This window comes from Hippocampus zosterae, chromosome 9 (assembly GCF_025434085.1).
Source record: "Hippocampus zosterae strain Florida chromosome 9, ASM2543408v3, whole genome shotgun sequence".
Lineage (NCBI taxonomy): Eukaryota > Metazoa > Chordata > Actinopteri > Syngnathiformes > Syngnathidae > Hippocampus > Hippocampus zosterae.
In genome coordinates this window covers 15,662,854-15,690,602 of record NC_067459.1, presented here as the reverse complement: position 1 = coordinate 15,690,602, position 27,749 = coordinate 15,662,854, and the positions used below count along the sequence as shown (strand labels likewise).

The 27,749-nt window shown below is 41.0% G+C and overlaps 3 protein-coding genes across 3 annotated transcripts; 2 read left to right on the top strand and 1 right to left on the bottom strand.

Annotated features, from left to right (window-relative positions):
* Positions 1 to 89: 89 nt before the first annotated feature.
* On the bottom strand, positions 90 to 15,831 carry spryd3 (SPRY domain containing 3). The gene is made up of 11 exons (XM_052076226.1): positions 15,711 to 15,831; positions 14,483 to 14,629; positions 14,257 to 14,332; positions 8,051 to 8,175; positions 7,140 to 7,272; positions 6,871 to 7,056; positions 5,159 to 5,308; positions 2,999 to 3,056; positions 2,332 to 2,451; positions 2,123 to 2,244; positions 90 to 2,035 (listed from the first exon to the last, which is right to left on the bottom strand). The coding sequence occupies exons 2-11, from the start codon at positions 14,608 to 14,610 to the stop codon at positions 1,901 to 1,903; spliced, it is 1,233 nt and encodes a 410-aa protein (XP_051932186.1). The 5' UTR covers positions 14,611 to 14,629; positions 15,711 to 15,831; the 3' UTR covers positions 90 to 1,900.
* Positions 15,832 to 16,974: 1,143 nt separating this feature from the next.
* LOC127607674 (insulin-like growth factor-binding protein 5) lies at positions 16,975 to 20,405 on the top strand. The gene is made up of 4 exons (XM_052076234.1): positions 16,975 to 17,801; positions 18,076 to 18,104; positions 18,185 to 18,304; positions 19,292 to 20,405. Exons 1-4 carry the CDS (start codon positions 17,486 to 17,488, stop codon positions 19,388 to 19,390), a joined length of 564 nt encoding a protein of 187 aa, XP_051932194.1. The 5' UTR covers positions 16,975 to 17,485; the 3' UTR covers positions 19,391 to 20,405.
* Positions 20,406 to 21,205: 800 nt separating this feature from the next.
* Positions 21,206 to 27,351, top strand: LOC127607669 (phosphatidylinositol 5-phosphate 4-kinase type-2 gamma-like). Its single transcript, XM_052076227.1, has 10 exons — positions 21,206 to 21,407; positions 22,695 to 22,792; positions 23,436 to 23,532; positions 23,826 to 23,975; positions 24,174 to 24,320; positions 25,003 to 25,041; positions 25,714 to 25,827; positions 26,562 to 26,802; positions 26,930 to 27,033; positions 27,162 to 27,351. Exons 1-10 carry the CDS (start codon positions 21,273 to 21,275, stop codon positions 27,240 to 27,242), a joined length of 1,206 nt encoding a protein of 401 aa, XP_051932187.1. The 5' UTR covers positions 21,206 to 21,272; the 3' UTR covers positions 27,243 to 27,351.
* The last annotated feature ends 398 nt before the right edge of the window (positions 27,352 to 27,749 follow it).

Genomic DNA, 27,749 nt, shown 5'->3' with positions numbered 1-27,749 from the left:
AATCAAAATGGCATCCATTCATGTTTTGAATTGTCCACGATGAACCACGCAGTTAGATCCATGCTAACATGAAGGAAAAAGCACAATGGTACAAGATAAGGCATTTAATATGTGCAACATATGTACCTAAAAGGCACAAGCTAATACCAAGCTACATTTATATCTCAAATGTATATTTGGATCTATACAACGTTTTGGTTTTCATTGGATTGCTTCACACAAAAGAGACATTGCTATATCTGAGGCCCGGTTGGTTGATTGTTTTGCAATAATCATGAGATGGGGGTGAAAATGCACAAGAGCACCATTTGTTAAATTTTGATAACTATGAATAAACACACATGAATAAACAGATTACAGTACATGACGCGAGGACAATAAGTATCCGTGCGGGCACTTTGGTCAGAATGGTCTACAGTTGGCTGCTTTTTTTAACAAATTCATCAGAGTAAAACTTGTAATCCTATGACAACATTCATGGATTCAGACATTGTACAGTGTATGCTGCTTATGCAATTCATGGGAACAGAGCCAAGCTGCAGCACATCCCAAATTCACACCGACGTTCAATTTTGTGTTTAGTGAATTTAGCATACGTTTGTGGCACAAATGGAGCAGATTGAAAACAAAACCTTCCTTCTCTGCCCCCTTTATGGGGGAATAGAATTGATGCCAGGAAGCTAAAAATGTGCTTAAAGAAAGTGCAGGTGAAAGTTAATCCTCAATTCTTAGAAAACCATTGATCCTCCCCTCTCTGCCCGAAAAAGATGCAAGTCAAAGACGGCACAATGCAGAGGACAACTGTGACTTGAATAAATAAAAAGGAGATCCGTTTTAATATTTAAATATACCTGAGAGCAATCAATCATAGCTATGGCTTCATTGTCAAGAACAATTAAACAATTTTTACTTGTACATGTTTTTGGACATTAATTATCCTTCCATAAAAGATGTATGTCTTCCCTTTGAGTATAAAAACATCTTGTAATTTGATAAATGCTTGGAAAATGCGGTGTAGTTTGCTAACGAACACATGTACGGAGCAAAATTACATTGCCCGGAAAAGGTTTAAATAAAAAAATAAATTGTCAAATAATTGGAGGGAAATAAAGCTATGTTTGCCATAGAAGTCGAGTTAAAGGCCAATATAATATGTTTGGGTATCGTTTCACAAACCATGGTGCTGTGGCACATTAGTTAGATCATGTTGCAAAAACGTATCCAGATCTTATTCATTTTAAATAATGTATTTTTTTAATCCATCTATGCCAGCAACATACAGTGACAGGCGTATCAATTAATTCCACTGGATGGCAGGAGGTACAATTAACTTGAGTTTCCATCAGTCAACAGAATATAGATTTATACTCAATTTAACCGGCCCAGATTTCACATCAATAAAGTTGAGTAAAATTAGACAGGATCATCATGGTTTGTTTTTTTTGGTTTAGTTTTGCTTTTTTGTTGCATTTTTGTTGTCGTGCTACGCTGTGAGAATTTTCTTAAGCAAAAAACATGGGCCTTGGCTGAATAAAAGGCTGGGAAACATTGTGAGGATTGTTTTACATTTTTAGGCCATGAAGTGAAAAAATGACTGCACTACAGGAGTCTCACCACCGAGTGCCAGTAATGCACCATTTATGGAACGTAAGGCCACAGACTCGAAATAAATGTGGAAATAAATTGATTGTTGCCAATACTGAGCTTGAGCTGCTTCTTTTCAGAAAAAAAATAAAAACAAACGCCACAATGTGTGCTTCCATTAAAACCTCAAGAAATATACACATGTGGATCATTTGTTTCTTACAGCATGAGAAGGCCACAGTTCCATCCCGACGTGTCTTCTACAAGCGTCGTGCAGCAGCCCGTTGATGATGAGGTAAGAGTCCCGCGGAGGTGTTCAGCCACTGAGGGGGTGCAGGTCGACTTTAACTTTCTCCCCGGTGCTCATCATGCCAATAGTGGGGTAGAAGCCTCCGGCAGGTAAGGCCACCTCCCTGCGCCCCACCACCTTTCCATTGCGGGTGAAGAACACCTGTCGCAAAGAGGAGAGGAGAAGAGACAATGAGCACTATTGCGCGGAAGGACGTCCCGGCGTTGTGCGGTTTTGGCAGCATCTCACCATGACCTTGGTTCCCTCCAAGTCTTCCCTCTCTTCGTCGTCGTCGTCATTGCTCGCGTACAAGTCATTCTGAACCTCACTGGGCTGCGGAAACATTTCCAGGTCCCAGTCGTCCGCATCATCTAAACAAAACCGGCAAGAGAAAGACAGACAAATTAAGAAGACGGACATGATGACGTGGACGTAGGATGGATTGTTAAACCACTCGCCTCCATCCTCGTGGCTGAAGTCACGTGGAAACATGATACCGCAGCCCATGAGGTCTCCTTCGAAGCAACGTGGCCCGAAGGCGTCGCCAACACCGCAGCCCTGAAACAACTTTCCGTCGTCTACAGAAGAAAGTTTGGCTTAGCTCCCTGCATCACAATACAAGATGAGTCCAGTTTCTACCACTTAAGGTATACGCAATCTGACAAAGGGGACAAATTAGAGTATGATCCCTCCTTTTGGGATCGGTCTACAAAGGCCTAGGAAGTAGGGACGAACAGTTTTTTAAAAAATAATCCAAGTGCCATTCTCCCCCCCCGACCCCGCACCCCCTTGAGGGTCAGCAACTCTGGCTGGATGATGGAGAAAAGAATGAAAGAGACGGTGAAATGTTTTGGGATGATCCTGTGGAACTAGTAGTGTTTGGCATTGTTTAAGGTAAATAAATCTAAGTTGTTGTTTTAAATCCACCCGTGTTGTTTTTGAATGAGCACATTTGACGTGATTCCGACTGGATCTAGCTCTTTAGTACCATACATCTTCATTTACATATCACATGTACACAAATGTACACAAATGGTTTTGAGGGCGAAGAAAAGGCGCTGCGTCGTGTTTCCTTAGATCAACAACGGCTAGCTTGGAATGTAAACGACAGTGTCTAACACTCACCCGCATGATATGCTATGGACCCTCTGCTCCATCCTGGGTGCCTGTTTTTAGGATAATCCTGTGGGACAAAATGATAAACCTCTGAATCAAATTTGCATTTTCATGCATCTAGCATCATCAGCAACAAAATAATAAAATAATCTTCCCATTCAGGACACAAGCCATCACAGTGCCACATGTGCAAAACCATCATCAAGGAGACGACAAGCTGGGCTGCTGTTCTCTGTGTGCAATTCCCTAAATAAGTGTTATTCCCTTATGGTTATGAACAGCTTGGTTATCCCATCAGAATGCAGCAACCTTGGTTGGGCCAAGGCACCCAATTTAACATTAGAAAAAGCTCATGACACACCAAACAATAATGACTTTTTTTTTTAAACCCTGAACAACCCACGGGGTCAAATTTGGCCCCTATAAATTCTGCTACTCAAATGCTACCCTTAAATCCCAAAGGGTCAAATTTGGCCTTAATCCTAAATTAGGATTAAAGCATTCAATATTTGGAAGAACATATATTTTGGTGTTCAGTGAACACATAGCAGTCATTTATGGTAAAATTCATAATTTTCCAAAGAAGAAAAGGGTTCTTGGGTTCTCCAGGGTTAAGTAAAAACATCAATGTCCTCAGAATAATGACTTTGTTTTGAAATTACGAACCTGTTTAGTTGAACACAACGCTGATATACAGTAGTTACAGGAACTCATGATTTTGGGCAATGTTTGAATGGGAACAGGTGGATCCATTGCACTCGTTGCCATTGAGAACCTGTCATTGGACTTTTGCGGCAACGCTGTACTGCATTTTTAAAATGAGTCCATATTTGATCGAGTGTTGAATTAGGTGACTTGGAGTTTTGCGAGACCTCTGTGCTCGTGCAAGCTTTCTCCTTCAATTCTTCGTATTGTGCTACAGGGTGAGGTTGTCTTAAGAGTCTTATGAATTTTCCCTTATGACGGCTTTGACCTTGCACAAGAAAGACAGCAGAAGTGAGCGCTCTCTCTCTCTCTGTGTCTGTGTGTGTGTGTGTGTGTGTAGCCTTCAACCCTTCAAGTTGTGCATTTAACAGGGTGAGGTTGTTTTAAGAGTTATTGCATTTTGTTCCAAATGCTTTTGACATCATCAGCCTTGACTTTCCCTCACTGTGGAAGAACGAGGCCAAAATGCGTCACAAACGTCACAAGCTTGACCAATTGGAATGGCACACGATGAGATATGTGACCTGCTGAACGGCCATTCTTGTCCTAGTGGGCATTACACGTGAAAATCTGTAAACGCATGCCCACAATGAAAACAAAGCCAAATCAGATCAATAGTGAAAGGCAGATTCTTTGAAGCAAAGATAGATTCGTTTTCCTCCAAAGGGAACATGGAAATAAAACCGTTGTGGAAGGACTGAGCGAAGAACAGAATGTTACCCAAACAGAAAAAGGTTACATTTATTTTGTATTGATTATTAGTGCAAAATAAATGACCGAGTGGTGGATTTTAAAAAAGAAAAAGAAAATTGAAAAACCACAGACGTGCAGGGAAAAACCAATCCGGGAATAACGATGAGGAAAATGTCAACTGTATTCTCCGATGTCGCGACCCGCCCACGCGCATCAACGCCAGAGGACTCAGAAGGAGATTAGAGAAGGTGCAAAGTGCTACGAAGATCCTCCGCCTCCCAGGCTGCGAGCAGCGTCGCACACAGCTGGCACAAAGCAAAGTGTGCGTCAGTTAGCCGCCGCCGCAAAGTGAAAACAATGAGCACATGGCAGAACATCTCCAGATCTGAGGCCTACTTCTTCTCAAATGTGTTATTTCAATGACACAATGGCTGGATAATGTGTAAACATTCAACAGGTCTTCTTTCCATTTCCAGAACGTGAATCATTTCCAATCAAACAACACCTAACTAAGTTTCCCCAATGCGACTGCACTTTCCTCCTTAATGAGGGAGATTAGCATCTAAGTGGAACAACCTGCCTTGGACGGAAACGCAGATGTGAGGGCACAATGAGACAATAGTTATTCTGCTGTTAGCTTTTCCTCCCTCATCCATCATTACGCAGACTGGAAACATCTCGAAGGGAGGCTCCAGAGAAATTACCGCAGCACGTAGCGCAACGCTGATTGTCAAACGCTGTGACGGCGAAGAGCGGCGAGGCGCCTCGTACCTTGCGTGCCAGGCCCAGGGCGATGTAACACTTCTCCCCAGCGTCTGTGATCTCCAGCTCGTAGTAGTGGAAGCGTGTGTTGAGTGGCCGAAGGGCCTGAGCCAAGCCCACGTCAACAATGCTCTTCCCTTTGCCCGTGTACTCCAGCAGCTGGGGAAACAACACGGTCATGTTAGCCCGTCAAACATACACTTGGTTAGATGTCTCAAAACATGTGTGAGGAGAGTTAAGCAAGTTGTCATCGTGCTTCGGATTAAAAACAGCCCGTGGGGGGGAACTAAACAAAACAAAGAAATAACTGACCATAAATTAATAACTGAGTTATTTAAAAATCTGAACTACCAACAAGCAAGGACAAAATTAAATTCGCACTAATTGAGCTAATACATGGCCTGAGCATAGTAAAACTGAAATTTGAAATGTGGTCCCTACCAAGCACCCGAAACATGTGAAAATATAATCACATTGGTCAACATATTTTTTTACAAGATTAAAATTCGTTTTTGGTGCTAGCTTTTATCGATCAAACTTAGAAACAAAAAGTGAAAATATCTCAAAAACCTCATGTGCGAGGGAAAAAGTAAAGACATTATTATTTTTATTTTTTTAATCAGCCTCAAAAATACATGAAGGCACACAAAGCAAACTATTCGCTGATGACCACCAGGGTTATTAACTAAGCACAGAGGACATGGACGACAAATCTAAAACAAACATTGGTTCGATGTTATGAAAATTGATGATTGATGTCAAAACAAATTGAAATGTTGATTTTTTTTAAATGATGTCGCTGAACTACAAATACACAATCAGCAAGCACTTTAACTGCAATACATGAAAACAAGCAGCACCTCACGAGCTTGCACGTTCGAGCCCTGCAGAACATTGTTTTTTGACACACACCCCCCCCACTCGCCTTTTAACAGGTCGCCTGAGGACTGTACAATGGAATTCAGCTCGCATGTGGTGATGTATAAAAGATTGATGTTAATAATATGATAGGGGGACTCATTTGTAGAAATCAGGTATGAGGAAACGGTGTAGCAGACAAAGTTATTTGCTGGTGCCTGAGGGTTATTCAGCTGCGAATCCCACTTCTCTCCTATAATTGAGCTCAGATTTAGTGCACCTCAGCATCTGAGTCAGACACCAACACTGCAGTCTGGACGTCTCCGAACTGGGTGGGGATCGTAAAAAGGGAGGGAGGTCAATGACCTCTTCAGAATAATTTCATTCCATCATTAAGAATTTGTGAACACTTACTTCTGTATTTGGCATATCTCTCTTCGATTGACTCAGTAATGATTCATATTGTGATTTCAAAAATGGGGATTACATTCGAAATCCCCAGATGTGACACAGTGATATGTCACACTGAAAACTAACCACTCTATGTTCCTGAAACGTTATTTATCCAAGGCACAAATGTTATAAATCTCATGGGACACAACCAAGGAAAAATGTCACAAATGGAGCTATTGAATGCTTTCAGAATTGATCGTCACAGCAGTGGACTCGATCATTCAGGGAGATTTCAGCGACGACATCATCGACGTCTAATTATCCCAGCAATTCATCAAATGTATTTTCCATTAAATAGTGTGTCCACAGTGGGATTCAAACCACTGATCATTGAACACTGTGTTAGACTGAACGATGGCCTCAGCCACAACAAATCCACACAAAACCTCTTCTGCGCATTCGGTACTTACGGTGCCAGACACTCTAATATCATGGAGGCGGCCCCAGTCATCTTCGTGGCTGTCTACTATCATCAGCCCGTCATCCTCCTCCATTCTCCATTCAGCATGTAAGTCCAGCAGCACTTCTTCCCCCAGCGAATGCATTCCTACAGCAGGGTAGAGAGCTTCGACTGCTGGTACTTCCAAGCTGCCAACCTGGGCACATATTCCCCATTTCTTCACATTCACACAATTGGATGTCAACAAAACACAACAAGTGAACTTGAAAGACTACTTACTTCTTTACCATTCTTGGTAAAAAACACAGTCAACTGTCCATCATCAGAGTCCAGGGATATTCCACAGCCAATTCTGTCCCCTCTGCAGCATTTTGGACCAAACTGTTGACCTACAGTGTTGCCGTTGTACAACCTGCAGTTATATGAGACTTATGAGATATTGGGGCCCGACTGATTAATCGGTCCATATTCGCAGTTTTAATCTCAGCAAAAATCTGCACTTTTTCCTTTCCACATTAGCACATTATATATCAACGGACAATGCATCTAAAAAAATAAAATAAAATCAATTAAAAGTCAAATGTTTAGCCAGTAATTCCTATCTTTGAGCATTAAGGAGTCCAAAAATAAGTTATTTTATTCATTATTTTATATATATATTGCAGAATAACAGGACAATCAACAATGCATTAAGATGGCCGATTGGCAACTCGGCATTCTGTCAATGGCGCAACTCGCCGGAGATTGACGAACAAAAGCATTTTTATTGTTGCGCATGTTGCCAACGAAAGTATGCTTGAAATAGTTTTGGCCCCAGATATTACTCAAAAACTGGTTGACCAAGTTTTACTTCACACCTGACCTATAATGTTGCTGTATGTTACGATGGCACGCTAGTGAAGAGATTGTGCTGCTTATTTCTCTCCGTTCCCACCATTGTGAGACTTTTTAAGGGGAAGTGTGACAGTCGAATACCCAATTTACATTAATTCACAACCCAGACTAAACCAAATGTGACCTAAAATGTAAAATGCACAATCAACGTCATGTGTACATTTATAGGCTAAAGTTCCCTTATCTTCCCTAAATGCAAGACAGAGAAATTAAGTCAGTTGCAAGTCACACCGATTTTATAAACTCCTTAACATGCTGTGCATACCTTGAAATCAAATAAAAATTGTCACACATACTTGCCATCATCTGCATGGAAAGCCACGGAATTTGGGAGCCAGCCTGGTTGATGGTCCAGCTTGTAAAGTTGAGGCACTAAACCAACAGCAATCATCCCCCTCACTCCTGTATCGACGATTGTTACCTAGAGGGAGCCACAGTAACAGATCAGTTAGAGTATTACCAGAAGGGTTGCCATGGTGATTTGTATTCAAGGAAACGCCTGTCAGCAACTGCATGAGTCATGTCGTGCGTTCCGTTCTACCATCATTTTATGGCTGCATAAGTTGTGACCAGTGCAGATGTGCTCAGAGTACATAAGAAGTGACAGATATCATTTTTTTACATTTCAGGCAAACGTGAGACAAGCTGATACTGACCAAGAAACTGGGCTCCTAAATAAACAAAGGTGAAGCATGAAAATAAGGTCGATATTACCGGAACTCGGTAAAATGCCTTTGGTGTCATCAGAATCACTCAGTCATTGTAGTTAAATGACACTGACTCAAACATGTTTTACATGGTTTTACAATGTACATGAGTCTGTTTTTACACCCATATCGAACATTTCGCACGCGTCCCTTAAATCGCTGCATGTCTTGTCATTCAGGGGTAGCTGCCCCTTTAAGAAACCGGCATTTTGTCTTTCTTCAAAGGAGGCTAAAATAAATATTTACATGTTTCATAAGTTTCCTATTATGGTCCAGGTATATATTGTCAAGCTGAACATTCTCACTTGGTCCAAGTCAAACAAATATCAGTTGAAATAAAAGCCTCTTAGAAATGTGAAATATAATTGTTGAAAAGTCCGCAGTCAGCTTGGTAGCAGAATCATGTTGCAAAGTGAAGGTCCACATAATGTGCTCAGTAAACGTCAACATCAGCCAAAAATGTCCACCATGCCAGCAGGTTCACATATTTTCCTTTTTGCAGGCACATTGTCTGCTTGCCGCAAATTTGTACAAATAAAAAAAATGGGCATTTCAAACAGCTCAGCCGCTACATCGAATATGAAGTACAATGGAAAACCTCATTTTTTGGGATGAAATGGAGACATCCAAGAGACACATCTATGAATATTCTCTAACTTCAAGAAAGTGGAAGTCGACACAATTTTTATTGATACCGACTCAATTGATCAGAGCAGCAAGTGCAAAATCCTAACATGCCCTTACACAATGCATTTTCCATTCTATTTTTTTTCCCAGCTTGTTGTCTGCGAAACTCACATTGAAACTACTGACTCAGAGTGAGGCTCGAAACCAGTCTGTGCCGTTGTTATCACAACTGAATACTGAGCGTATGACGTGATGATTCCTGAGAAGCCCTACATGGAAGCGTACGAGCCAGAGCATTGCTGGCAGACGAGGGGCAAGCAGAAGAGGAAACTTCAACTTCATTCCCATGACCTCAACAGATCCCTCAAAGATCCCTCATGATTGAGAAGGGAATAAATCGGGTTTTGTTCTTTTTTTTTCCATAACTGTCAGATGGCCCATAAATACTGACATCAAATCTATGAGGAGGTTGCGTCGCTGATTAGGCCCCTTCTACCCCACTGACGCAGATACCCCCTTCCCTCCCTTCTCCACTGTGCCTCCCACATTGTGAGTCATAAGAAAGAAGCACATGTAAGCAGAAAGGTTAAAAGGTGTGGTTACTGTATCACTACACGGTAGAGCGGGCCGCGTGGGTGTGCTTGGCAAGTTTGAACATGGCTTCCTCTGCCACTGCAAGTTAGCATCAAGAGTCCAGTAAATCATGTGTGGTGGAACCTCCAAAGTTGAATCCTCAAGGTGAACAATCTTAACCTGCAACGTGTGCAGATTGCTTTTTTTCTTCCTTTTTTTTGATGTGCCATGTCAGGATCCTATTTATGACAAAGGAAAAGAGTCAACCCACAACCAACTGGAGATAAAAGGTAAAAGGAAAAGGTCTGCGCGAGCACTGCAATTCGTACGTGCCCGTCCGGTGTTCTCAACTAAGATATCCTTGATTTGTCCCACAATCACAAATGGTGAATACTTTTTACGTTTAGTTGTACTTGCTTTCCAACACAACGGTTAACATATCTTTGTTCTTGCATAACAAGTCCACATGTATGATGTTAAAATGTCACCCGACAATAGGCTTTACAAGTTTTAAAACGGCGACAGCTAAAGTAGGACACATTTGGGTGTCAAACAGTCTTAGAACTGATTGTGTTTGACTTTGGAGGCTCCAAAAGTGCACGAAACAAACAAACGCACTAAAACATGGAAACAAGTTAAAACTGTGTGCGCAGTAGCACACGAGCCGCATTGGCCAGCAATCAGCTGCCATGCGCCGTGCAGGCAAGAGCACGTACGGTACTCCTTCCCCGAGCTGAATTTGTCACAGACGACAAAGCCAAAAAATATCATCTGGAACCAGTCAGAATCTTTCATGCTTCATATTATTCAAATTGACGCAATGAGGAGCTTCTCACTTGATAAACAGCCATGTCAGAAGACATACTCCGTGGTCATAACAAAACAATGTTGGTAAGCTTAAGCGGGATCACATCATCGACCTGTATTAAGCAACTAAAACAATTAAGGAGACTCCTAAAACAATTACAACTTGGAACCTTACAACATATTATTCAAGTCCTTCTCCTAGTTGGAAAGTCAGGGCCTTTCCGCATACACAACGTGAGACTTGATCCTCAACGTACCGGGACAAGCGATGGAACAATAATCGACTCACTGATCGTTGGGAATTCAGAGTGTATGGAAGTAATTGATGATTTGTCGTGTTTTGTAGAAAGATTGAATGCTTAGATGCTCCCACCAGCATGCTTTACTGTAGGTGGTGGTCGAGCAGCGTCTGCTAAACATACGTTTTGGAATTCTGGACAAAATGTTCAACCTTGATTTCATTGGACAATAACAAGATGTCCAAGCATGTGTGGAAAAGTTTTAGCAGAAGGGGGGGGGGGGGGGGAAGAAAAAGGAATAGAAAAAAATCAGGAAAAGCCCTTGTGTGTGTGTGTGTGTGCGTTTATTTTTACGTTCCCTTTCGGAAACAGTTTTTAAACAATTCAATTGAGTTATAGAGGTTGTATCTCACAATAATGGTGGAAAATGTTAAGGAATCATTTTTCTTGGTCTCAATTTCTTTTTTTGGGGGGGGGGGGGTAAGGTCATCGCAAAAGCCTCACAAAAAAAAGCACTTGAACAGGGATGCGTTGACTTTTTGCTTCCAAAATAAATCTACAGAGAAGGTATGTACCGGTATATATGTATATACAGTATACATACATGTGTATATACATACATACATACATACATATATATATAAACTGAAATTGTCCTTGACTTACATTACTAAACCAAGATGAAGACATTTTTAGATGACAATTATTTTTATTTTATTTTTTGCTTTGTAAACCCATCTGGGGAAAAAGACAATAAAACGCTTTAGAGGAAAAGATACTTGGAAGGTTATTTGATGAATGTTCAGACCAACAAAACATATGATGTAGTCGGCGCTCACACCCTGACTCAAAAATGTTTTGAGGCCAACAACCAAGATTCCGACATGGCAAGTGAGGCTGAGGTAAGTTGATACTGTGAAACAGAATGTTCTTTCTTTAATGAAGAATTGTTGTACTGTTCTGATCACACTGCTGCTATGGCAACATGCACGCTCATGTTCACGCTCAAGGGCTCCAGGCTTGTCGGCTCATAGTCAGCGTGAACACGTCCACTTGTCAGGTTAAAATATGTAATTTTGGCAACAGTTTTGAATCTCCAAAATGGATTTGAATGATAACACCCGCATCTGTACAGGTGAACAATTCATTCGCCTCATAGTCAGGAAATTCGAAAATTCAACCAATTCGTGTGGCAAGTCATACATCTGGTGGAAGAAACAAAGCTTTACACAATCAGGATTTTGGAGCCGATCACGGATCAGTAAGATAAATATATAAATAAATAAATGAATATCACAGATGTGATTTGAAGATGGACCAATCAATCCAATCTATTTAAAGAACCTGATGGATGGACCTTGGAATGGATTATTTCCAATTTCATTTTTTCCCCAATGGTAAAAATGATTCCAAAATCCCCCCAAAATAGGTCAACTGCAACTGAAGGGACTGCATGTGACCTTAAATGATGCATGCTTGGTTCTTTTAAAGTGTTTTGTTCTCATAATTATTATGACTCAAGCAGGTGGAGACACACAAGCAATACCCAAAGTCTGCTCTGTGTCGTGGCAAATAAAACTCTGTCCTAAATCTATACATTCTGTAATTGATTTCCATTAAATATTATATTTTATGCAGTAGATTTACACACAAGGGACGGGGGTTGGGAGGACAAGACAATCATGGACAGGTCATTGTTCATAAAAGTGCATCAGTTGGCGAGCTCGCTCATGTGTCGGTCTGGAGGGGAAAATATGACGGCTTTTGTGGAACACCATAAAAGTCGTGTGGCGTTACATCTCCCACTGCGTACGATTCCAGTCATATCCTCAACTTCTCCGACTGATTCACTGACAGCATTTCCTTGACGCAGACTTGAAATCAAGGCAGTTTTATCAACTTCCAGCGCAAATGGATAGAGACTGCGGGCCAGCAGCGATACAAACAGTAAGTTGTTTTTGCAGAACACACCCCGGAGACACTAATTATGGGCCTAACACCCCATCATGATTGCTGCCAGTTTTTGTTTTGTCGTTTGTCAGAAGAGCACTATAAACAAAGCCATTACATACCTACAGATAGGATTGTTGTCACGATCCCATAATTATAACCCCATATAATTCAACAATACCTGCCAATAAGAGGTCGGCAAACAATAAGTATCAGAAAATGAATATGTCGTAATAAAAGTTCACAGAATATGGTTTTTATTTATTTATTTTAACCAGAGTGAATGAATTTGAAAACGCTTACCCTGTGTTTCGATCCCCACCCTTCCGAAGACGATGACGCGGTAGTCCCAGTTCTGGCCTGATTATCTCCTAACATAATCGACAGTAAAAATGCTGGATCGCTGTGCCGGATGTTCTTTATGATGGCGGTGATCTGTGCATTCCTTCCCAACCAGAAGTTCTACCATGTTGTAATTTCCCACAAATATCTCATTTTCTTGCTCTTTACACATAGTTCGCTCTTGTTCTGAGGATGATTATATTCCCCAGAATCGGATTCAGACGATATGGTAACTATGAGACTGTAACTTTTGGAAACTTCCTGTGGGAGCCTTACAAGCATAGACATATACATATAAAATGGGGCTAGCAATTGGGCTAGCAATTTACACTAAGATGCATGTGTGGATTAATGAAAGCCTAACAAAGAACATATTTTCCTGTTTCCATTGATCAATTGGCGTATATTATCTCATTATCGTGATCGGTGACTTACAAACATTAGTTTTGCATTTCACAGGAATTATTTTTTCAGATGGGCTTTGCTTCAATTTAATTCTTCATCGTTACGACAAGAGCAGACGACTATTTGAGTCACACTCAGAGATTTACCATATAGGAGAAAATTTATAATCACATTCTTGCCGATGAGATGTGCATGTGGCACTTGTCCCAGATTTATTGCTACAACTGTAGCATTTTCACCACAGAAACATCAGTCTATCCAAGTTCAGCGGTGTGGCAATGCAAGATGGGAGCCAATGGTTTCTCTTCTCCCAACGGGGAGTAAGCGGCATTGTTAGTCCATTCATATACAAGTCCATGGTCACAGCGACACCTCAGGTCTAACCTATAAACTGCAGCAGTGCAGCGGATTTGTGTGGACACAAAGTTCTTGGGGAAAAACACTTGGTATTTCAACCATATTTTCAGCAAAAACACTTTTTATTTATATTGGATTAGTTTCACCTCAAGGGCAGCAAAATGGAAGACTGCTTGGCGCGTCAGCCTCACAGTACAGAGATCAGTTGTTCAATTCTGGGTTATGGCCTTCATGTGTGGAGTTTGCATATTTTCCCCATGTCTCCGTGTGTTATCTCCGGGTACACCGGTTTTCTCCCACATGCCTAAAACATGCCTGGTAGGTTGATTGAAGAGTGACTGTGAGTGAGAAGGTTTGTTTGTCTATGATGTGCCCTATGATTTGATGTCAATCAGTTCAGGTTTCACCCTGCCTACAGACACCAGGGATAGGCTCCAGCATGCCCACGACCCTTGAGCAAATCACATAATGGATGGATGGATCTGGTTGACTCACCTCAAAATAGCGACTTCTCTTTGACAATGGTCTCGCTGCCACAAAACAGCCAACTTCATCTGAGTTCCCATGGTACCTGCACAGAGAACATAAAAACAAAAAGACACTATTAACTGAACACTTTGTTGTGTGAAATATTATAAATTCAGAGACAAGCAAAAAGTTGCTTTCTTTTATAGTGAAAGTGAAAGTAATACGTGCAGAGATACACACTCTTTGGTGTTACCTGAGCACATCACCATCCCTCAGCATTCTTTTCAGACGCTCTCGGTACCGCACTGGTCGTACTTCACGAAATTCTCGTATTCGCCTTCTCCAGTTCAAAAAACGATAATGGAGGTTGATGTCGTCCATTTGTTAGAATCATCACAATCTGAAGCCCAAAAAAACACATTGGGTCATTCAAATACTCTATAAACAATCATGACCTGCAACATCTGCACTCCCCATTTTGATTTTGTCCTTTTACGTTCTATACCACTTATTTTGGGAAGGATTGTGGGAACCTGGAGCCTATCTGTGCTGTACTCCTTGGACTAGTTATCAGTCAGCCACAGGGCACATATAGAGGCAGACAATCATTGTTACAGAATGGAAACTGAACACACACTGCCTTGGATGGGAAGAAAAGGTGAGTGAACTCCGACCTCATCAGTGAACTACGCCTCTATTAAACAATTGAAATATCACATATCTGAATATATATTTGCAAACAATATATATGCTCTTCATTTCATAAAAGTATCACCGTGTAAGAGCGATTCATTTCAACAAAAAAGATTGTATATATGAGGTTAAATAATCAGAGATGGATGTGATGAGACATATTAGCGCTGACAACTCAATTAGAAGACAAGACTAGACTTAAGAAACCTTGCAAATAGGTTTCGAAATCAGACCAAAAAGAGGTAAGCACAGTAGAACATGTTCGTACTTATTACAACAAAGGGTTATCACAGTTGAACAATAACACACTGGGCTTGGTTTGGAAACAACGCCATAAAAGTAAGCTGAATAAAACTTTTTAGGAGTACAGTAATCTAGTTATGTAGTCATAAGACGAAAGCGTGACATGGGATGAAAAGTATTTCATTTTAAACACAACACCACAAACAGGTGTTGGAATCGAATAGTGTATTCGAAAGTTGAAATCCGCAATCAAATGCTGCTGTACGCCACACAAGTATGGAAAGATTACATTCAAACGATAATTCTTCAGTGATCATTCTAAAACCGTTTGGAATCTGTCCAAAGAGTAAACTGTACAATTCCGACACTTTTATTCACATATTTACGAGGTCACCAAACGCACCACAACATTCACTAAAACGACACGGTTGGCCGGCTAGCTGCTACTCTTTCGCGCTGAGTCGTCAAAAGTACTGACAACCCATCGAAACGTCAATTTGAGCTCGACCTAATTATATTCCCGCTTTCGCATTCTACTTTCTTACTCTCTGACAAGCCGTAACTCGATGTTCTTCACTTTCTTCCGATTTTAGGCAGCTGAAGTCTTTCACTTCGTGTCCACTGTTCAACCGGTGCTAGCGGAAGTTCCGCCTCCGCAGCCAATCAGATCACCAGACTAAAGTAACGTACGGGCGAGTATTTTTTTACTCGTGTGCAAGCGCGTTCATGCGCACGTAAATGCACTTGAAGTATAAATCTGTTTATCAGGAAAATGTGAGCAAATCATGATGGAATTGAATGAATTAATGTTTGAGCTTTTTGTCACATGGTATGGTATTGAATTATACTGTATATCCTTATTCTTCAAGTGGTACCGATTGTGTGTTTTGTGTGTGTGCGTGTGTGCGTGTGTGCGCGCGCGGGCGCGCGTGCATATAATAATAAATTTTATTTATGGGCGCCTTTCTAAGAACTCTCTCTCTCTCTCTCTCTCTGTCTCTCTCTCTGAGATAGATAGATAGATAGATAGATAGATAGATAGATAGATAGATAGATAGATAGATAGATAGATAGATAGATAGATAGATAGATAGATAGATAGATAGATAGATAGATAGATAGATAGATAGATAGATAGATAGATAGATAGATAGATAGATAGATAGATAGATAGATAGATAGATAGATAGATAGATAGATAGATAGATAGATAGATAGATAGATAGATGAAAGTGTCTCACTACTACAAAACTCGCCATTGTGACCACAAAGTACATACAAACTTGATGAACCTATCCGGCACTTTAAAAAACGATTTTAGCTGTAACAAAGTGCTGTACAAAAGATTAAATATAAAACATAATAATAGCAAAATAATAAAATATTATTTTCAAATGTAAATATTCAAGTCTGCAATTGGCTTGTAACCATCTCAAGAGTGTACACGGCCACCTACTGCACAAAGACAAGGATGGGCTCCAGCACAAGATCTCCCCGTCCCTCCAGTGAAAATAAGTGGTTAAATGGAAAAGAATCGATGGATGATTAACATACAAGGATAAGCGATACAGAAATGGTTGATGAAAGACCTCACTTCACGTCTATATTTGGCACACAGACGCTCCAGAGTTTTATTCCATCTACTAACAACTTACAACTAACAACTAACAACTGTAGTAGTTGCTTGAGTTGCGGACCTTTGGTGCGTGAAACATAACATTTAGACATATTTGTATATAGCTTTTAAAAAACACTATCAATTATTTCACTGGTAATCCTTTTTATTTGTTTGTTTTCAAGGTCAAACAATGACCAACAAAATTCAATTCAGTAAATGGCAATATGAAACAATAGCTACTTAAACTAGTGCTTAGATAGAGACCTTTTTTCAGTGTTCTGATTAGTTAATTTGGATAGATTACACTTTAACTGGCAAAAAAAAGCACAGTATTCGCAACTGTCACTGCTGATTTATATTCGAGTAGAAAACATGACTATCCTTCAAGATGACAAACAGCAAATGGTATGAATGTGTGTGTGTTTGTGTGACAAGCAGAAATGGGGTGTGCTCAGCTCTGTGGAAATGAGAGGGAAAACTCAGATTCTTCATCACGCACCCTCCCATACCTCTCCTCTTCGGTTTGGCCCTTTAAAAGCTGCTGCCAGTGCTATCTTTCAGCCTCATTATCATCCTTTCTTGGCTGGGGAAAATTGCTATCCGCCGTTTGAAGTTCAGTGGAAATAAACAACGAAGCTTCCGAGGTCCTCGGAGAAAACAAGCGTCAACAAATCAAGGCCCTGGACAACTTTCAAGTGTGAGATGCTTCTGTGTGTGAATGTGCTGGTGCTGCTTGTCCTGCAGCCACTTCTTTCCAGCCCAAGGCCACTAACTTCACCGTCCAAAGGATGTGCCGGCTGCAAAGGAAAGGCTTCCCCAATCCATATGCCCAGAGATTTAAATGTCACCGCTCTGACCATTGGAGAGCCATGTGGGGTCTACACACTGAGCTGTGCCAGTGGTCTGCGTTGTGCACCTGCATCAAGTGACCCGCGGCCCCTCCGCACCCTGCTGGAGGGCAGGGGCGTCTGCAGCAACGTCAGTGTCATCAGCTGGAAGGAAAAGAGCCAGACTGCAGGTAACATTTCCATCTTGGTGCCTGAATGGCACTTTTGATGGATGTGCATGCATCAGCAACTTGTAGTGCAGCAATAATGAAAGTTTAGATGTTTAAGTCTATGACTGGACAAAGTGCTATTCATGCTATTGGATAAACCTATTTATTATACTACATTATAAAAACAAACAGAGCATCAATTTCCATAACAATTAGCTCATCAGTCATTTTTGTCATAACTGATTTGAGGTGTAAACACATTCAATAGTCAATTGTGATGTGTTTCTACCCTTAGATCCCGCACCTACCGAGAATCCAGCGGAGGTAACCATCTTCTCTAATAATTATACACTATGCAGACAGTTAATGATTAGTCATACTTTAAAAATTCTCTCCACTGACAGGCCCCATGTCGGAAGCTGCTAACCACACTTATCAGAGGCCTTGATACGCATTTATTCAAGTCCCATCATGATATCTACATGCCGAACTGCGATAAACGTGGCTTCTTCAGAAAGAAGCAGGTAAGTGATAAAGTACTGCCAGGTTAACCTCAAGACTGGATAGGTAGGTAGGTATGTAGACAGACATCCATACAGGCAGGCAGGTAGACAGAAAGACAAACATGCAAGCGGGCAGGCAGGCAGGCAGGCACGTAGATAGATAGATAGATAGATAGATAGATAGATAGATAGATAGATAGATAGATAGATAGATAGATAGATAGATAGATAGATAGATAGATAGATAGATAGATAGATAGATAGATAGATAGATAGATAGATAGATAGATAGATAGATAGATACCCTCATTAATGACAACATTAATGAGCAGGCAAAACACAATTGTTTTTATTTTATATCAGATCCAAATAAATGACAGGAATTTCAAAATAGCACAATCATTAAAGAAAACAGCAAAAAGACAATCCCCATTCATACTCAAGCCCCGCCCCGAAAAAAATCCCTGCCCCCCCCAAAAAAAAATCTCCCATTGTATGTCACTTCATGAGCACGCCACTGCCCTATGAAAACCTGCTTTGTCTGAAATGGTGGATTTCTATTTATTTTTGTACTTAACGGAAACAAATCAAGATGTTGCTTAGTATAAAATAACACATTTGGTGGTACCTTCAGTCTCTTCCTTGTATTATATTTAGATTCGTTTTGAATGTTCTCACACATACCGTACATATTGATATTTGTTTAAAATAATGTATCTACGTTAACTTCTTTACAACTGGAGCTTAAAACAACAACAACAAAAGACTTATCGTAACGAGGAATCGAGGCTTGACAAAGAAAACAGGGCGGAAAACCTAAAGTTGGGTTTCTAACCGGAATATAAAAATCAACGCACAAAACATCTGCAAGATAGCTGGATGGATCGATGGGTGGAGGCGGAATGGATGGATGGATAGATAGGTTGATAGATATATACATAGGAAGTATTTTAAAATAATATCCACAAATTTGGGATCACGTATAATATGTTTTTTGTGTGTGTGCAGTGTTGGTCCTCTCGAGGTAAACAACGCGGTCGCTGCTGGTGCGTGGATGAGAATGGCATGCCGGTGACGTCACAAAAACATAAAGGCTTGACTTGTTGAAGAGTGTCAATGTTGGATTAAAGAAAGGACAAACGTTTGGCGGCCATCATGGGCTGAAAAAGGACCTCTTTCTTCCCGGACTTTGGAATTCCATGTCTGGTGTCAGATGTAACTTTGACTATTGGCGCCCTCTAGGGAACACATAGTGAACTGTTTTGATCAGACACGTTTGCATAAGGCCTTTTAGGACTTAGCTGTAGGTACACTGGCTCAAACGAATACCATCTAATCTAAGAGTTCTATCAAACGTTAAACTTTGACTGACACTTTCAGAGAGGTATCACTTCAACAGTATTTAATACAGCGTTCGTAGTTTACAGTGCACTGCACAACAATTAGAGGAATTTCTATTTGCAGAATTTCCAAAGGAAAACCTTCCACAGAAATTCTTGCATGTCTGCTTATGACAAAATAACGAAGTTGTTATGTTACAGTTGGGCCCAAAAGGTTTAATTTAAAGAGTTTTAAAACGCCATTCAAAATACACAACCTATCATTTCTTAAAAAATTCATGTCAAGCAGTTCCCCACAATTGTATTTTGTTAGAAACACACGCACAGACCCAACATACGCGCGCGCACGCACACACACACACACACACACACACACACACACACATACATACACAGTTACACACACACACACACTAGCACGCTCGTTAAAGAACTCTTATGGTGTGATTTAACTATACCAAATTAAGTGTCTGGTGTGTGTTTGCATCTCCTGCCAATTGTTCTACATTAACATACCTTGTTTGTCATTTACCAAGTACGTACTGTACATAAGTATGTACATGTAGTAAATTGCTTTCTCTGTCCGCCCGTAACATTTTCTACAATACATTTCATTTTCTATAAGATATTCATAGATCAAAATACACCACTGCAAGAGTAACAGTCTGCCTGTTGTTTATAGTATCTATTTGTCATCTTATTTATATTCTTTTCACCATTGTGTATGGTCTTATCATAATTAATAATATTGATTAAGTATTAACCAGTGCTAAATAGCAGACCATTTAAAATTTCATAATGTTAATGGGGGGCCAGGTGCTCCAGTGGTTAGCGAGTCAACCTCACATTGCACATCTGGCCTTCCTGTGTGGTGTTTTTAGTTCTCCCCATACCTGCGTGGGTTTTCTCCAGGTACTCCGGTTTCCTCCCACATTCCAAAAACATGCGTGGCAGGCTGATTGAGCACTCAAAATTGTCCCTAGGCGTGAGTTTGAGCAGGATGGTTGTTCGCCTGTGTGTGCCATGCGATTGGCTGGCAACCGGTTCACACTTCCGCCTACCGCCCGAAGACAGCTGATACAGGCTCCAGCATGCCCCGCGACCCTTGTGAGGATAAAGCGGATCAGAAAATTGATCAATGATGTTCATGTTATAACACAGATTTCTGTCTTTATTTAGTCATCATCAGTGTCTTGATTAAACCTGTGAAAAAAGTGGCCGCTGTTTGATTCTGGAAGTTGTGTTAAGGATTGCATAGATTAATAAAGATGTACTGTGTTATATTAACATGCATGTATTAGTATCGAAACAAGTAGTTTTCTCTTTTTTTTTTTTTGGTTTGTCACTTTAAAACTTCGTTTTCATTAAACACAATTTCTCCTCTATAAAATGTATAGATGAGTTGAAAGCAAAATTCCTTAACAATATAGAATATCAATATGGTGAATTTGTACAAAAAAAAAACCGGTTTCAGTAGCAGGTGGGCGTTGCGTCACAGCGCCACCAACCTGCAGCAGAAATCGGATCCATCCACAGCTTCACCATCTTCCAGCCCACTTATGCAAATTGCGAAGACCTACGACGGCGCGAGGTGACCGCTGCACGCGGGCAAGAGTCGTAAAAGTCTCGTGTCGTGCGATAGTGCTCCAATGTCCTCTCCGAGCGCAGTACGCGTCCCTCACAAGAGGAAGACCAAGATGAAGCACTTCGTGCAGCAGAAAGTGGAGGTGTTCCGTGCCCGGGAGCCCGTGTCGAGCGTGCTCATGTGGGGAGTCAATCATTCGGTGGGTATGTGATGGAGAGCTGCTTGTCCTCGTGTGTGTGAGTGCGTGCGTCACTTGGTACGTCCAGCTGAAGTGGTAAAACTTCTCACATTGCACTAAAGTAGAAGTTGCTAAGTACAGTAGAAGTTGCGAGGCTCCAAGTACTTATGTAAAAAAAAGTCACAGGACTCATTCAACTCTCTTTTAAGTACAGTAGGCTACACGCTAACGTTTTTTTTTTTTAAGCACTAACTACTAAGGTGAATTTTACTGTCAATGAAATACAGTTTTTATACATCGGCACTACAGGAAAAAAACATTTTGCACAAAGTTGGAGTCGACACACACGCACACAAAAAATGTGATGACCGCCAGGTTTATTTCCAGGACAGATACCAATTAACGAAGGAGGCCAACAATTTTAATTTGCAGTAAAAGGAAAAATATTGGCAGTAAAAATTTGAATCACTTTTCACAGCCCTTGAAACCTTAAAAAAATGGCAAATGCCAATGTGCTACAGAATGTGCATAATTGGACCAGGTGATCAGTCTGTCACTCCACAAAATAGTTTCCCTCTTTGTTCATACTGAAGAGAATTCAAAGAATTCTTGTTTTTTTTTTTAAACCAAGGGCTAGCTAGCTTTGTTGTCTCAGCTTTTGCCATCAAAATGTGTTCCCACAGCTTTGCTAATGTTGTGCATTGAATAAGAAAAATGTTTAATTCGCTAATGACAATCTGAAAAAAATACATTATTTACATGCTTTTTTTTCGCATTGGAGAATTTTTGAATGCCAAGTCAAGTCACTTTTAGTTTCAGCCCTTAATCACAAGAATCTAAAAGACCTTCACAAGCCCACCGTTGACACATATCCTGATCCAAAGTTCCCAACTGCATGGGTCATAATTTGATTTGGTTTTTAGACTGGCACAAGAGACACCGCATTTGACAACAAACAACATTAAAAGATTGTCTTAACTCTTTCAATGCCCTCCATTTTCAAAAATGAGTGCCAGCCAATTTCAATGTTCACACAGAAACAACCAAATGACAGATTGGAATCTCTTTCATCACACCAAAAAGTTTGTTTCTACCTGATGTCGTGTCATCATCTTGCGGAGGTTGAAAAAAAAAGGACCAAGCTCATTTTGGCAAAGGAGTAAAAAAAAAAATACAGAAATGTGTTCTCAAATGTAAGTCAAATGTCAGAAAAACTGATACTTCGCTAAACTACTGAACAGATAACTGAAAAATTTTACTTAGATTTGTAAATCGTTTCTTCCCACTCCTGACAAAATGTGTGTGCAGATCAACGACCTCAGCCGGGTGCCCGCGCCTGTCATGCTGCTTCCAGATGACTTCCGTTCCAGTACCAAGGTCAAAGTCAACCACCACCTCTTCAACAAGTACAGTACCATCTTCCCTTTCACGTCCACTGCTCGAGAATAAGAATAATTCAGAACGCATAATCACGTTGCAACTCAATTCACCGATAAAACATAGTCCCATTCAAAACATTTGTGCAGTTGTGAAATGAGTTTTTCCACATACTGTACATAGCAATGTAAAAAAAATAATTCTGCATCTTTTAGAGAAGTAAGACGTAACTCAAGTCTGGAAAAAATGAGTAGCTTTCAATAATCCCTTAATCCAGTCAGGAATCTAGGTTGTGTAATAGTCTAGGGAAGAACAATAAAATGTGTGTTTGTCATGTGGTGTTACTACACAAAGATTTCCGCTTACTCTCTCTTATGAATTTGTATTCAAGTGGTCAAAGTACACATGCATTGATTAGTGTCCGTACAAGTTGTTTTATTTCAGTCTAGCTGTGAAGATTCTTTTAAATAAAAACCAAATATTAAAAACAGTATGGTGTCGTTTAACTGTCAATCAAAACAGATTTGAAAGGCATCTTAGTTTGGGTAAATATGCTAATGTTGCTCTGTTCAGCATCCTCAATTTAAGTAGGCATGACCTGATTCTAGATTTGTACACATTAAAAAAAATAAATTAAAAAAAATCAATTTTTCCGTGTGATTTGCATCTCAGAGAAAATCTCCCAGGACAGTTTAAATTCAAAGAGTACTGTCCGCAAGTCTTCAGGAACCTGCGTGAGCGCTTTGGCATTGAGGACCAAGATTTCCAGGTACAGTTCGAGAAGAAAAGAAATTGTCTGTGTTGTTTTCGCCATCGACTCACAATTTGCATGCGTTTGTGTGGAATTTGCATTTCCGCGCTCTTCAAAACACATTTGACCTTAAGACAGAATGATGTGATCCGCTCTGTGTTTCTATTCCTGATGAAACGTCGCAGGAAATACGGAAATGGCTGCAATATATTTTCCAATTGTGCCGCGATTTGCATTTCAGTGAAAATAATTTGCATGTTAAAGAGCGTCTAAAATGCGGTATGTAAAAAAAGACACGTTTTCATCAACAGGTGTCTCTGGCTCGCGGTCCGCCCCTCAAAGACGGGGATGGGACATGTGAGGGCCTGCTGCTGTTGTCATATGACCGCACATTGGTGGTCAAAGAAATCTCCAGTGAGGAGGTGGCCGAGATGCACAACATCCTTTCTGAGTATCACCAGGTGACGCGCACACTGAAAGCGTCTTGAATCTACGAGCAAAACGTGACCCCTTAACTCATTCACTCCCAAAGACGTTTTTACACGTCTTTTCAGACTTGGTCTAGAATTGGCTGGTACTGAATGAGTTAATTGTCATCACAATCATTTCTCCCCCTCATGAAGAAAAATAGATGACGCTGCTCCTTTCTTCTCATGCAGCATGTTGTCACCTGTCACGGTTCTACGCTCCTCCCTCAGTTCCTGGCCATGTACAGAGTCACAGTGGAGAGTGAGGATACCTACCTGTTGGTCATGAGGAACATGTTCAGCCACAGACTGCATGTACACAGGAAGTATGACCTCAAGGTAATGTGGGTCATGTTGCCAGTGCACGCGCAGTGGTTCACTGAGCTGATCCTCAGCTGGTGTGGCATCGATTCACATTCTCAGTACATCCCCGTCCTCGAACATTTATATCGGTGGCAACTTCAAGACCATTGAACAAATGTGTCACGTAGCAAGGTGGTGGTGGACTCCAAAAATCAGGCAGGAGGGAGGAGCGGGGTGTATTTGAAGAACTGTATTTAAAACAAAGAAAACTAAATCCAAAACACACAAAGTCCCAAGTATCAAACAAAAACCATGACTAAATCTAAAACATAATAATGAACTAAACATGACAGAAAACAAGAGCAAACAGCAACACACATGACAGTAGCGAGACGCAACAATGACCCAACACCGAGTGTTCGGGCAGGAGTCCTTTTATACAACTAATTACCAAATGACCAACAGGTGTGCAGCTGCCGGAGGAGCACTACAGTGCCACCTGTTGGTCCCTAAACCGAATCATGACAAAATGTAACTACCGTAGTTTAAATTTATGAGTACTGATGCAAGGTGTCAAGATCTGCTAATATATTTTACAAGGGCATCATCAATTTCAAGTCGGCCATGTGCCAACAGCTCCGCCAAGTCCTGTGTGAGTCTCCGCTGTGATTGTGTTCCAGTCAGATGAAAAATTTTGTGCGGTCTTTCATTTCCTCAGGGCTCCCTGGTGTCTCGAGAAGCAACTTTTAAAGAGAAGGTGAGCTCACTTGAAAGGATGTGTCAGTGCTGTGAGAACTCAATTGAAATTCATGCATACGTGATGAACTCATCTTATCCTGTCGCATTAATAATGGCAGCATCAAGGTAGCGGTTAGCCTGCGTTTGCATACTCCAAATTGCACTATTAGATATGAGTGGCTGAACTTTTTTTTTAACATTGAAAGTAAAAAAAAATAATAATAATAATGCAAAAGACTTGCAAGATGTGATTGAAATGTCCAGACACTTCAGACAAATAGGACATTTAAAATTCAGAAAATATAATTTCAATGCAGGTAAGTCCGGCGTTCATATCAGGTATTGATTGTAGTTTAACTGGGGCTGTCAAATACGAAAGCGAAAGCTTTCGAAATACAAAAGAAGGATGCTGTTATTAAGCTGAAAAAACAACAACAACAACATAAATCTACAAAGGAACAGATCCTGATCAAAGCATACCACATCATGTGTCAAACATGATGGAAATTGTGGTGGAAATGGTGAGGTGCATAGGCCTATACTCTACGGTCTCATTCAGTCTAATAATACAAAACTGAAACAGTCCAGATCAGGGGTGACCAACCTTTTTTGACTGAAGATCTACTTTTCAAGCAACCAACTTCCAACTTGTGTATAAAATGAATAAAGCTGCCTTACCTTGCCTTCCCAGGTCAAGGATCTTCCCACCTATAAGGACATCGACTTTATGAACAACATGCAAAAGATTTTCCTGCGCGACGAGGAGAAGCAGAGCGTCATGGACAAGCTTAATAGAGATATTGAGGTAAGAATTTATTTATTTTTTAACCTTTGCAAAATGTCTGTGGATTCTTTGTCTGGAACATCTGTCATGGTTACAGAAACACTCGACATGGTAACATGGCTTTTTGGAAATCCAAGCATCAACGTGTCCGTTCATTATCGGAACGCTTTTCATCATAAAGGTCACGAGTGAGCCTATCTGATCTGACTTTGAGGAAGAGGCAAGGTACACCCTGGACTGGTCGGCAGTCAACTGCAGGGTATTAAATTACGAGTTTAATTCATCCCCTTGCTAAACTCTCAACTCAAAGCACTGATATTTCTCTATTGAAATGAATAGATCATAAAATGTGCTTTCATAGCACTCTGTAGCACTGTCTACTTGACAAAAACATCAAGCGAAAAAACAGGCCATATAAGAAGGCAATAAAAGTCGTTTCAGCCAGGATCCAGGGAGGACATTTTCCACTAGCTTATTTTATTTGTACATAGATAACTGGATTAAAGCGCACGGGCTTCCCGGCTCTCCCATCTGACCGGCCCTCAATGACCTTCTCAAACCCTTGGTCGGTCCACCCAAAGAGCCTGTGGTTGCGGATGGCTTGCGTACCCGCAATGCAGTTGGAATGAACTTTATCGTAAACTCCACACAGAAAGTCTTGAGCTAAGATTCGATCCGAGAACCTTTGGAGTTTGAGGATCGGCCCAAATGACAACACAGAGAGCACTTTGTGCCAGAGTGCCCTCTTTCTGCAGTTCCTTGTACGGATGAGGATCACGGACTACAGCCTCCTGCTGGGTATCCATGACGTGGAGAGGGCTGAGGAAGAGATGGAGTCGTCTGATGGTGAAGAAGAGCAAGACGAAAGCAGCCAATCGGCGCTTCCAGAATCCACTTCACCAGAAGGCATTGCTGGCTACATGAACTCCTTCAAGCCCATGGGCCCCGGGGAGTTCGACCCTTACGTGGACGTGTACGCTATTGAGAGCGCTGTAGGTGAGTCGTGAAGGCGCTTTTTGCCTGAAAACAATGTCACACTCGGCCTGTGCGCACGAGATGATACATGAAGATCAAAAGCAATCACCAAAGACTGAAGCGTTTAGCCTTCCTCATTCCCACGCAGGTGCACCACGGAGAGAAGTATATTTCATGGGTCTGATTGATGTGCTGACGCAGTATGACACCAAGAAGAAAGCCGCTCACGCAGCCAAGGCTGTCAAACACGTGGTGAGCATCAGTGTAGTGTAAAGCAAATGATGATACCCATTCATACTGACAACCGTGTGTGTGTGTGTGTGTGTGTGTGTGTGTGTGTGTGTGTGTGTGTGTGTGTGTGTGTGTGTGTGCGTGCACAGGCGGGAGCAGAAATCTCGACAGTTCATCCAGATCAGTATGCTAAGCGTTTCAGGGAGTTCATCGCAAAGATATTTGCCTAGCGGTTCAAAAATCCCATCATTTCACACATACGAAGGTGGAGAGTGCGGATCCTTCAAAAAGACATTTGATTTTCCCAAATGAATTAAACTTGGAAAGAACCATCTTTTACATCTGCTGTTCAAAGATCAAGTCTCGAAATAAGAGGTTTTGGATTGCTGTTTGCGAGTCCAATTTTGTTGTTTTTCGCCCCCCATTAATACACATGGAATAGCAAAACTGAGAACCAAACGGGGAGAACCGTGAAAAGAAAAGTAGCAGAAGAAGAAGCACCCTGATGGTCCCAAAAACTATTACAGGTAGTTGTGCTACTTAAGAAGAAGCGGCGAGCCAACAACTGTTTTGGCTGGCATCTAGTGGGCCTAAACACATTGTGGAGTTGCTCTTAAGTCAGTTACCATCACTTGCGTGGTAGTGAATAAGTGAGTTTGTGGCAATTGTCATACTCATGAAGAGATAACGAGAATAGATGGAGAAGCCAGGTTAAAAGCTAACGTGAACAGAAGATT